The 12,125-nt window shown below is 51.7% G+C and overlaps 1 protein-coding gene across 2 annotated transcripts in view; it reads left to right on the top strand.

Moving 5' to 3' along the window:
• KALRN (kalirin RhoGEF kinase) overlaps nt 1-12,125 on the top strand; it is a 139,040-nt gene that overhangs the window by 16,674 nt on the left and 110,241 nt on the right. For both annotated transcript variants that reach the window (XM_039913606.1, XM_039913607.1), the window contains exons 11-15: nt 3,125-3,299; nt 3,847-4,042; nt 6,680-6,846; nt 8,482-8,601; nt 9,679-9,897. In XM_039913606.1, the coding sequence (XP_039769540.1) occupies nt 3,125-3,299; nt 3,847-4,042; nt 6,680-6,846; nt 8,482-8,601; nt 9,679-9,897 (877 nt within the window). The remainder of the gene's footprint in view (nt 1-3,124; nt 3,300-3,846; nt 4,043-6,679; nt 6,847-8,481; nt 8,602-9,678; nt 9,898-12,125) is intronic.

The following is a 12,125-nucleotide window of genomic DNA, read 5'->3' as shown; positions in this document are numbered from 1 at the left end:
TCCCACGTGGGGCTCAGAGTCTTAACCCCCATTTTAAAGATGAGGTAACTGAGGCACAGAGAAGTGAAGCGGCTCACCCAAGGTCACACAGCAGACAAGTGGCAGAGCCTGATCCCCAAACCCATGCTCTTGCCACTAAGCCACGGTGCAGAACTGGGAAACCAGAGAACTGGGGCCTACCAGGTCAGGGCACTACAGAACTGGGGGGACCCAGTGGGACACCTGGAATGACTGAGTCAGCATTGCCTGAACGTTTGGGGTTTGGGGTGCCCACAGGGGGTGGGGGCAAGGCCAGGGGGCAGCAGACCCACATTGTTGGGCTCTGGGTGTCAGTCTGTCCATCAATCAGTGGGAATTACTCTGATGGGCAGGGCACTGAACCGAGCCCTTGGGAGAAGACAACAGAAGCAAGACATTCTTCCTGCCCTCAAGGAGTTTATAATCTATCAATTGATGGTATTTAGTGAACACTCTCAATGATATTTATTGAGTGCTTACTTTGTGCAGACCACTGTAGGAAACACTTGGGAGAGTACAATATAACAGAATTGGTAGACATGTTCCCTGCCCAAAAGCGAGCTTGCAGTCTAGATGGGGAGGCAGGTTTCATCAGTTAGTCAATCAATGGTATTCACTGAACACTTATTGTGTGCAGAGCATTGTTGTAAGCGCTTGGGAGAGCGCAACACAACAGAGTTGGTAGACATGTTCCTTGTCTAGAGAAGCAGCGTGTCTCAGTGGAAGGAGCCCGGGCTTGGGAGTCAGAGGTCATTGGTTCTAATCCCAGCTCCGCAGCTTGTCAGCTGTGTGACTTTGGGCAAGTTGCTTAACTTCTCTGGGCCTCAGTTACCTCATCTGTAAAATGGGGATTGATTGTGAGTCCCACGTGGGACAACCTGATCACCTTGTATCCCCCAGCGCTTAGAACAGTGCTCTGCACATAGTAAGCACTTAACAAATACCATCATTATCATTATTATTATTATTGTCCACAATGAGATCAATCGGTTAATAATAATGATAATAATAATAACTGTGGCATTTGTTAAGTGCTTACTATGTACTTACTAAGCACTGGGATGGATACAAGCAAATTGGGTTGGACACAGTCCCTGTCCCACATGGGACTCAGTCTCAATCCCCACTGTACAGATGAGGTCACTAAGGCACAGAGAAGTGAAGTGACTTGCCCAAGGTCACACAGCAGGCAAGTAGAGGAATGCTTGAGAGAATACAGTATAACAGAGTTGGTAGACACATTCCCTGCCCACAAGGAGTTTACAGTTTAGAAAAGGAGACAGACATCATTCAATCAATCAGTGGTATTTTTGAGTGTTTACTCTATGCAGAGCACTGTACTCAGCGCTTGGGAGAGTATAATAGAGTTGGTAGAGAAGCAGCATAGTGTAGTGGATAGAGCAAGAGCCTGAGAGTCAGAAGGTAAGTTGAGGGCAGAATTGTGTCTATTATTCTCTTTTCTTTTCCTGGGTGCTCAGTCTAGTACTTTGCGCGCAGTAGACCATAAACTCCTCAAGGGCTTGGATCCTTTCTACTAACCCTGCTGTACTCTCCCAAACACTCAGAACAGTGCTCTGCATACAGTTGACCATCAACTCCTTGAGGTCAGGGATCATGACTATTAACTCTACTGTCCTCTTCCAAACACTCAGTACACAGTACACTCTTCACACAGTAAATCATCATTTCCTTGAGGCCAGAGATTGTGCCTGTTAACTCTGTTCTACTCTCCCAACTGCTCAATACAGTCTTCTGCACACGATAGGTAAAGAAGCAGCATGCTGTAGTGGACAGAGAGAGCATGGGCCTGGGAGTCAGAAGATCATGGGTTCTAATTCTGGCTCCGCCACTTGTCTGCTGTGTGATCTTGGGCAAGTCACTTCACTTCTGTGGGCCTCAGTTCTCTCATCTGGAAAATGGAGATTGAGGCTGTAAGCCCCACATTGGACAGGGACTGTGTCCCACCCTATTTGCTTGTATCCACCCCAGGGCTTAGTACAATGCCTTGAACATAGTAAGCGCTTAACAAGTACTATAATTATCATTATTATCATTAGAGTAAGTGCCAAATCAATGCCATTGATTAATCAATAAGAAGATTTAGCAGCTAATAATTAGTTCTGAAAATTTCTAGATGAACTATCCAAATCTATCATTTAATAAACAATTAAGTCTATTGTTATTATTATTATACTTATGGTATTGTTATATGAGGGTGAGCACATGACTGGGGTATTGTGAATTAGTCACGGAGGGCTTCTTGGAGGAGGTGAACTTTCAGAAGAAATGCTATGCGTATTTACTGAGCATTTGATTTGTGCAGGGCACTGTACTAAGCACTTGTGATCAAAAAAATACTTATGGGAGGAGTCAAAATAAAGATTTGAATGAATGATTGAAGCAAGACTCAGCAAGACTGCTGAGGTGGATGCAAACAAATGCTAGCTTTAGCTGAAGGGATGATAAGTGTCAGGCGACTGGGAGAATAATCAGGGAAGACTTGGAGGAGGGATTTGAAGATGGAGAGAGCTGGGATCTCTGAGACGTGGGGAGGGAGGGAGACCCAGGCTGGGGGAGCTGCGGGAATGAGGGGACGGAGGTGGGAGAGCCGGAGGTGGTTGAGAGGAGCGAAGACAGTGGGCTGGGGATCAGCTGGGGAAGAAAGCTGACATGTAAGATGGAGACGGCTGGTGGAACAGCCAGGAGTTTCTGCCCTATGTTAGAGGAGTTAAGGCTGTTGGTGGGTCTCAAAGGAGTGGAGAGACGTGTGCTCAACGATGTTTCAGGGAGATGATCCAGGCGGCAGCGGGGAGGGCAGAATGGGGGTGGTGAGAGACTAGAGGCAGGGAGACCAGCATGGAGGCTGGGGCAATCGACCAATTATTGAATGGGAATGGGGAGAGGCCAGAGGCAGGGAGACCAACAAGAAGGCCAGTCTGATCATCTGATAACAGGAGGGGGTGGGGAGAGGCTGGAGACAAGGAGACCAGCAAGGAGGCCGGTCAGATCTTCAGATCCCAGAAGGGGGCAGGGAGAGGCCGGAGGCAGAGAACCCGACGAGGAGGCCGGTTTGCCTGTGTGGTGGTGTGACGGGGCCTGTGTGCAGGGACTCGGCTGTGTCCAGCAACAAGACACCACACAGCAGCTCCATCAGTCATATCGAAGCAGTGCTGCAACAGCTGGATGAAGCACAGGCACGGGTGGAGGAGCTTTTCCATGAGAGAAAGGTCAAGCTGGACATCTCCCTGCAGCTGCGCATTTTCGAGCAGTTCACCATCGAGGTGCGGCCTGCCTGGGGTGGCCTGGGGACCTGGGGGCCGGGGGTGAGGTCACAGGGCTGGAACTGGGGACAGGACTACCCTGGGGACCACTGCTCTGTCCTCCTTGGGACACAACCATCCACTATGACCCCCGATACCTTAGGAGGGCCAGCGGTCACTGTCCTTTCTACACTGGTCTTTACTTACATTATCAGAAGGGTCACTGGGGGAAGAGTCAGAGGTGTTGAATGGTTCATGCTGGATCACTGGTGGAGAGTCAGGGTCAGAGAAAGGAGAGTCAGGAGTGTGGGGTGGTCCATGCTGGGTCACTGGAGGGAGTGTCAGGGAGGGAAAGGGGAGAGTCAGGGATGTGGGATGGTCTGTTCTTGTTCACTGGAGGAGAGTCAGGGACAGAGAAGGGAGAGTCGGGGGTGTGGGATGTTTCATGTTAGGTTACTGGGGAGATTCAGAGGTGCTGGCTGGTCTGTACTGGGTCACTGGGGAGTCAACTCTCCCATCCGGGGCCAGGCTTCATGCTGACCTCTGAGATCCACCCTCCACCGGACAGGTGACAGCAGAGTTGGACGCATGGAACCAGGACCTGCTCAGGCAGCTGAGCGACTTCAACACGGAGGACGTGACGCTGGCGGAGCAGCGACTGCAGCGCCACATGGAGCGGAAGCTGGCCATGACCAACCTGACCTTCGAGGTGGTGCAGCAGGGACAGGACCTGCATCAGTACATCATGGAAGCCCAGGCCTCAGGTATTCCCAAGTCTCTTCAGGGACACCCATGTCTCCTCAGGGATGCCCAGGCCTCAGGGACGCCCAAGCCGGCCTGTGAGCAGGCCTCAGGGATGGCCAGGCCAGAACGCGGGCAGGCCTCGGGGACACCCAGGTCTCAAGTATGTCCCGGCCAGAGCATGGGCAGGCCGGGACATACCACCTCCTTTCTGCAAGATGTTGATCCGTCTGGAGAGAAAAAAGGCTGTGGGTAGGGCAGAATTGAGATGGCATTTATGATTAGTGTTGAGGGTGATGACAAAGGTGGTGATGGCCGTGGTGATGATGATGATGAAGATGGTGATGCTGACGATGGAGTTGGTGATGTTGATGATGGTGGTGATAGTGGCTTTGGTGATGATGGGGATAGTGGCAATGACGTGTTGTTGGTGATGTTGGTGATGGGGGTAAGGATGCTGGTGTTGATAATGGTGATGATGATGGGGGTGGTATTAGTGATGGTGGTTGTGTTGGTGATGGTTATGATGGTGATAATAGAGACTGTGATGGTGGTGATGGTGGTAATGGTGATGTTGGGGGCGATGGTTGTGGTGATGGTGAAGATGAGTAGGGTGGTGTTGGTGATGATGATTAGGGTGGTGTTGGTTATGATGGGGGTGATGGTTGTGGTGATGGTGATGATGATTAGGGTGGTGTTGGTGATGATTGTGGTGATGATGGTGATGATGATAATGATAGAGGTGATATTAGTGATGGTGGTTGTGGTGATGGTGATAGTTGTGGTCTTAATAACAATAATAATAGTAATGATATCTGTTAAGTGCTTATTATGTGCCAAGCACTGTTCTAAACGCTGGGGTAGACACAAGATCATCATTTTGTCCTACGTAGGGCTCACAGTCTTAATCCCCATTTTACAGATGAGGTAACTGAGAAGGTAAGTGACTTGCCCAAAGTCACAAAGCTGACAAGTGGCAGAGCCTGGATTAGAACCCATGACCATAGTGACGATGGTGTTGGTGATGATGACGATGATAGCGATAATGATTATAGCAGTATTGGTGATGGTACAGTGCTCTGCACACAATAAGCACTCAGTAAATATGATTGGTGGGGGTGGTGGTGATTATGATGTTGGTGATGATGGTGTTAATGACGACCATTTTAGTGATGGTAATGGTGTTGGTGGTATTGATTGTGATGATAAGGTGATGATGGTGGTAATGTGATGTGATGATGATGGGATCAGTGGTAATGAGGACTATGGTGATGATGATGATAGTGATGATGATGGTAGTGAGTGTTGGTCATGGTGATGATTATGGTGGGGATGATAGGGATGATGATGGTGGTATTGGTCATGGTGATGATAATGATGGTGTTGAGGATGGAGACCTTGGTGATCTGATGATTCATTCATTCAATCAGTGGTATTTACTGAGTACTTACTATGTGCAAAGCACTGTACTAAGTGCTTGGGAGAGTACCATACAACAATAAACAGATAGATTCCTTGCCCACGATAATAATAATAATAATGTTGGTATTGGTTAAGCGCTTACTGTGTGCAGAGCACTGTTCTAAGCGCTGCGGTAGATACAGGGTAATCAGGTGTCCCACATGAGGCTCACAGTTAATCCCCATTTTACAGATGAGGTAACTGAGGCACAGAGAAGTGAAGTGACTTGCCCAGAGTCACACAGCTGACAAGTGGCAGAGCAGGGATTCGAACCCATGACCTCTGACTCCCAAGCCCGGGCTCTTTCCACTGAGCCACACTGCTTCTCTGAGTCACTGATGATGATGGTGGTGGTGATTGTGGTATTGGTGGTGGTGATGTTGATGATGATGGCTGTGATGGTGGTGCTGGTGGCGATTATGGTTGTAGTGGTCCTGATGATGGTGATAAGGATGGTGATTTTGGTGGTGGTGATGGTGGTGCTGATGATGATGATAATTCTGGGCATTATGATGGAGACCTGTCTACTCTTTTTGCTTTATTGTTGTCTGACTCTCCCCTTCTAGACTGTGAGCCCATTGTTAGGTAGGGATTGTCTCTATTTGTTGCGGAGTTGTACTTCCCAAGCACTTAGTAGAGTGCTCTGCACACAGTAAGCGCTCGATAAATACAATTGAATGAATGAATAAATGTTAATGATGATGGTGATGATGGTAGTGACTATGATGATGGTGATGATGTTAGTGATGATGATGGTGATGGTGATGATGGTGGTGACTATGGTGATGATGATGGTGATGTTGGTGATGATGAGTTATGGTGGTGGAGATAATGGTGGTGGTGACGATGATGGTGGAAAGCTCCTAGCTGTTGCGCACGCGGGCAGAATCTGTCAAACAGCCGGGCATTTACTCCAGTTCGTTCCCTCAAAAACACTTCTATATCTCTGCCCCAAGAAAGTGCCGATGCTCTGTGTTCTACTCTCCCGTACATTTAGCACCGTGTGCGGCACGCCGGGGGTGCGCAGGAAATGGAACCGCTGCTGCTGCCGCCGATGGGAGCTGGGGTGAAAGAGTGGGACCACCGGGAAATGAGGGGGACCCTCCCCAGACCGGGGTTGGGGGGCGGGGGGAGGGTGCGGGAGGTGCTGCCATGGCTGCGAGGTCTTAGAGCGGGCCGTCCCCCACGTCCGGGAACAGGCATCGAGCTGAGCAGCGACAAGGACGTGGACCTGGCGGGGCAGGTGCAGGAGCTGCTGGACTTCGTGCACGAGAAGCAACAGGAGCTGGAGCTGAGCGCCGACCAGACCCACAAGCAGCTGGAGCAGTGTCTGCAACTGCGCCATCTGCAGGCCGAGGTCAAACAGGTCAGTCTCCTGCATCCGCGCCTACCCTCTTCACGCCCCCAGCTCCGGACAGGAGGGGACATGCACCGTGCCCACCAAGGACTGATGGAAACCAGAGAAACCCCCCCCCCCACACACACACACATTCAGTCAATCGTATTTATTGAGCACTTACTGTGTGCACAGCACTGTACTAAACGCTGGGGAGAGTACAGTATAATACAGTAAGGGAAGCAGCATGGCATACTGGCATATTGGATAGAGCACAGACCTGGGAGTCTCCTAGGTCCTAATCCCGGCTCCACCCCTTGTCTGTTGTGTGGCCTTGGGCAAGGCACTATACTTATCTGTGCCTCAGTTACCTCATCTGTAAAATGGTAATTAAGACTGTGAGGCCTATGTGGGACAGGGGCTGTGTCCAACCCAATTTGCTTGTATCCACCCCAGCGCTTAGTACAGTGCCTGGCACACAGTAAGCACTTAACATGTAGCATAACTATTATTATTATTACAATACAACAATATAACAGGCACACTGCACTGGTCATTGAGGAGGGGTGCGAGGAGGAAGAGACAGAGTCTCTGCCCTCTAGGAGCTTCCAGTCTGTTGGGGTGACAGGTCACGCACATACAGACACACACAGTGCTGGGCACTGGAGGAGGGGTGGAAGGAGGAGGAAACACAGTCCCTGCCCTTGAAGGGTTGCCAGTCTGATGGGGAGAAAGGGCACATGTATACACAGAAACACAATGTGACGAGCACTGGGGAAGAACAGAAGGAGGAGACATGGAAAGTGTCATAAACATAAATGTACCAGCCACTTTTTAAGGATGCATAAAGTTGTGAGTGTGTGGGTCTTCCCAGGGCACACAGCCAATGGAGCCACCAGAATGTGTCCCAGCAGGCAGGAGGAGAAGGAGAGCCCTCCAGGATTCCCTCTCCTACATTCAAAAGGCTCAGCCCAGCTGGCTCATTGGCTCTCCTCAGAGGATTCAGGGAAATGTCAGTCCCTTGGTGCAGCAAGAATCCATACCCGGCTATCCTTTGGGTCACCAGGGCTTCTCAGCCTGGCCCTGCCCACCCCAAGGGGCTCAGTCAATCAAGAAATCAATCAGTGGTATTTATAAGCGCTTAGTACAGTGCTATGCACATAGAGCTCAATAAATACGATTGAGTGAATATGGAGCACTAATGTCTGCAGAGCACTGAACTGTGTGTTTGGCAGAAGAAGAATACTTACGGTACTTGTTAAGCACTTATTACATGCTAAGCGCCTTTCTAAGTGCTGGGGTTGATACAAGTTAGGTTGGACACGGTCCCTGTCCCACATAGGGCTCGGTCTTAATCCCCATTTTAAAATGAGGTAACTGAGGCCCAGAGAAGTGAAGTGACTTGCCCAAGGTCACACAACAGACATGTAGCAGAGCAGGGTTTAGAACCCATGACCTTCTGACTCCCAGGCCTGGGCTCTATCCACTAAAACTCCTTGTTTCGAATATTATGAGTTGGTAGACACATCCCTGCCCACAATGAGCTTTCATTCCCTCGGCCCCCATCCAGCTCGCCGCCGCCTCTGCCCCACCCCGTGCCCATCCCGGCAGGTGGCAGTGGTGGTCAGTGTCGGTCAATAACTACGCCGTCTCCTGCCCGGCCAGGTCCTGGGCTGGATTCGCAATGGGGAATCAATGCTCAACGCCAGCCTGGCCAATGCCAGCTCCCTGTCGGAGGCCGAGCAGTTGCAGAGAGAACATGAGCAGTTCCAGCTGGCCATCGAGGTAGCCCCCTGCCCCTGCCCCTCTGCCCCCAACCCCCTGCCCCCTAAACTGAGCAGTTCCAGTTGGCCATCGAGGTACCCCCACCCCCTGCCCCTGCCCCCTGTTCCTGTCCCCCTGCCACCTGCAGAGTGAACATGACCAATTTCAGCTGGGCATAGAGGTGAACCCCCTTGACCCCACCCCTTGCCCCTACCCTGTGCCCCCACCCCTGTCCCTACTGTTCTGCAATGAGGAGAAACCAATCCAACTGACATCTAGGTGCCCCCTGACCTCTTCCCCTGCCACCCTCCCCATCCCCTGTTCTTGCCCCCTGCCCCTGCTGCTGTGCTCCTGCTGCTCTGCAGAGAGGAGAAATTCCATCAGGCCATCAAGATGTCCCCCACTCCTTCCCCTTCCATCCTGCCCCTACTCCTGCCCCCTCCCCTGCCCTTATCTCTGTCCCCACTGTCCGGGAGTGCGGAGGAACCTTTCCGCCTGGCCACTTAGGTGCCCCCTGCTCCTTGCCACCCTTCTCCCCCTGGTCCAGGGGCTCCCTCAAGTGGAATGAGGACTACCATGGGTGGAGACGATCAGGGTTAGCCTGGTTGCTGGCCAGAGTGTACTGGCTAGTAGTTTAGATGCGTCAGAATGCCTGGGGGTCTCTAACCCATCATTTTCCCCCTCCCCCAACCCACTGAGTGCAGAGGGGGCAGCCAAGCTATGCAAATTCATGGTGTTCTCAGGCCCAGCCCACTCTGGCACAGGAGACAGGGTCCTACAAGACCCTGGGCTGAGAGGGGGTGGACCGGGGAGGCCGGGCTGCAATGGCACTTGATTTCTGGCTTTGGGTGGCGCCTGGGGGTGCTGAGCCATTCTCAGGGTTGGGGGCCCTGCCAGGCTGCACCCTGCCTGATCTGCATGCCAAGTCAAGGGTTAGCGGTCCGGGTGGGACAGGTACACTGGGCATTGGGAGCACCAGGACCAGGCTGGTCTCGGGAAAGGTGGTTGTTGTTGGAAGAGTCGCTGATACCTGTTCCCACATCTCCTCCCTGCCCCTGCCCATGCCCTTGCCCCTACCCCTGCCTGTGCCCTGGCCAGTCCCTGTTCCACGCCACCTCATTGCAGAAGACACACCAGAGCGCACTGCAGGTGCAGCAGAAGGCGGAGGCACTGCTGCAGGCCGGGCACTACGACAGCGAGGCCATCCGGCAGTGTGCCAATAAGGTGGCCCTACACTGGCAGCAGCTCATGCTCAAGATGGAGGACCGATTGAAGCTGGTCAATGCCTCTGTGGCCTTCTACAAGACCTCCGAGCAGGTGGGCCAGCCGTACCACAGGGCCCGGGGATGACTGGAGGGGTGTGGCGGCCATGCCACTGGGCACTGCTGTGGTGGGGATCCAGCTGGAACACCGGGCATGGACGGTGGTGGAGGGCAAACCAATGGGCAGGGGTGGGGGGTGGGTGGTGACCGGACCACCGGGCACAGCCATGGTGGAGAGCCAGTAAGACCACCAGACACAGGGCCGAGGGCGGAGGCAGCTGGACCATTGGGTACCACGGCGGTGTGGAACCAGCTGGACTACTGGGCACAGGGATGAGGGAGGGGAATGTCCGGACCACCGAGAACTGCCACGAGGAGGTGCTTCAGGACCACTATTTTTTTAAATGGTATTTGTTAAGCGCTTACTATGTGCAGAGCACTGTTCTAAGCACTGGGGTAGATACAAGGTAATCAGGTTGTCCCACGTGAGGCTCACAGTCTTCATCCCCATTTTACAGATGAGGTAACTGAGGCACAGAGAAGTTAAGTGACTTGCCCACAGTCACACAGCTGACAAGTGGCAGAGATGGGATTCGAACCCATGATCTTTGACTCCCAAGCCTGAGCTCTTTCCAGGTCGCCCTCTCCAGGCAGTCCTCCTGTACACCCTCTGCCCAGGCAACCAGGACACTGAGTGTCCTCCTGGATATCCACACAGCACCCTCATAATAATAATAATAATAGTAATAATAATGATGGTATTAATTAAGCACTTAGTATGTGCCGGGCACTATATTAAGCTCTGGGGTGCGTACAAACAAATCAGTTGGACATAGTACTTGTCCCACTTGGGGCTTACAGTCTCAATCCCCATTTGTCAGATGAGGGAACTGAGGCCCAGATAAGTGAAGTTGCTTGCCCGAGGTCGCACAGCAAAGTGGAAGAGCTGGGATTAGAACCCATGACCTCCTGACCCCCAGGCCCATGCTCTATACACTACATCACGCTGCTTCTTATAGTTGGTAATGGACCATTACACAGTAAATCAGTCAGTGGTAAGCGCTTACAGTGTGCAGAGCACTGTACTAAATGCCTGTGAGAGTGCTAACCTTCTTACTCTGCCTCAATCTCACCTACCCCTAGCCCCAGCCCAGGTCCTGCCTCTGGCTTGGAATGCCCTCCACCAGAACCATGACTCTCCGCCTCTTCAAAGCCTTATTAAAGGCATATCTCCTTCAAGAAGCCTTCCGAGATTAAGGACCCCCGCTTCCCACTCCCTTCTGCTTTGCCCTGACTTGGTCCCTTTGTTCTTCTCCCCTCTCAGCCCCACAACACTTGGGAATATATCTGTAATTTATTTATTTGTATTGATGTCTGTCTCCTCCTGCTCTCTAGACTGTAATCTAGTTGTGGGTAGGAAATGTATTAGTTTATTGTTGCACAGTACTCTCCCAAGCACTTAATATGGTGCCCTTAAAGTAAGCCCTTAATAAATATGATTGAATGCATATAATACAGCAGAGTTAGCAGACTCATTCTCGGCCCATAAGGTGCTTACAGTCTAGAAGGGGAGACAGACGTTAAAAATAAATTACAGATAAGGAAAATGGGAGAGTGCAAAGATATTGACATAAGTGCTGTGGGGCTGTGGATGAAGTGAATATCAGGGACAGATCCAAGTGCAAGGGAGATGCAGAAGGGAGTGGGAGGAGGGGAAATGAGGGCTTAGTGGGGAAGGCCTCCTGGAGAAGATGGGATTTTAGGAGAGCTTTGAAGGTGGGGGAGGGAGATGGTCTGTCAGATATGAAGGGGGACTTCTCCAGCTTGATCCCTCTAACTGCAGAATGAATCTGAACTGAATCTGACAGAAGTGGGATCTTGCAGAAATCCTGGTTAGTCCATTCTGGGTCACTGGGAAGAGTCAGGGATGAAGAGGGGAGTGTCAGGGGTGTGAGACGGTCTCTGCTGGTTCACTGCATGAGAGTCAGGAATGGAAAGAGGAGAGTCAAAGGGGTGGGATGGTCAGTGGTGGGTCACTGTGGAGGATCAAGAACGGAGAGGGGAGAGTCAGGGGTATTGGATGGTCAGGGCTGGGTCACTGGAGAGAGTCAGGGGGTGTGGGGTGATCCATGCTGGGTTACTGGGTAGAATCAGGAGTGTGGAATGGTCTATGATGGGTCACTGGGGGAGAGACAGGAATAGAGATAGGGCTGGAGAGTCAGGGGTTTGGGCTAGTCTATCCTTCATCAGGGGCAGTCGGTACACTGCCAAGCAACACTGGGC

The sequence above is a fragment of the Ornithorhynchus anatinus genome, chromosome 1, assembly GCF_004115215.2.
Source record: "Ornithorhynchus anatinus isolate Pmale09 chromosome 1, mOrnAna1.pri.v4, whole genome shotgun sequence".
Taxonomy (NCBI): domain Eukaryota; kingdom Metazoa; phylum Chordata; class Mammalia; order Monotremata; family Ornithorhynchidae; genus Ornithorhynchus; species Ornithorhynchus anatinus.
This window is presented reverse-complemented; position numbering and strand designations above follow the sequence as displayed.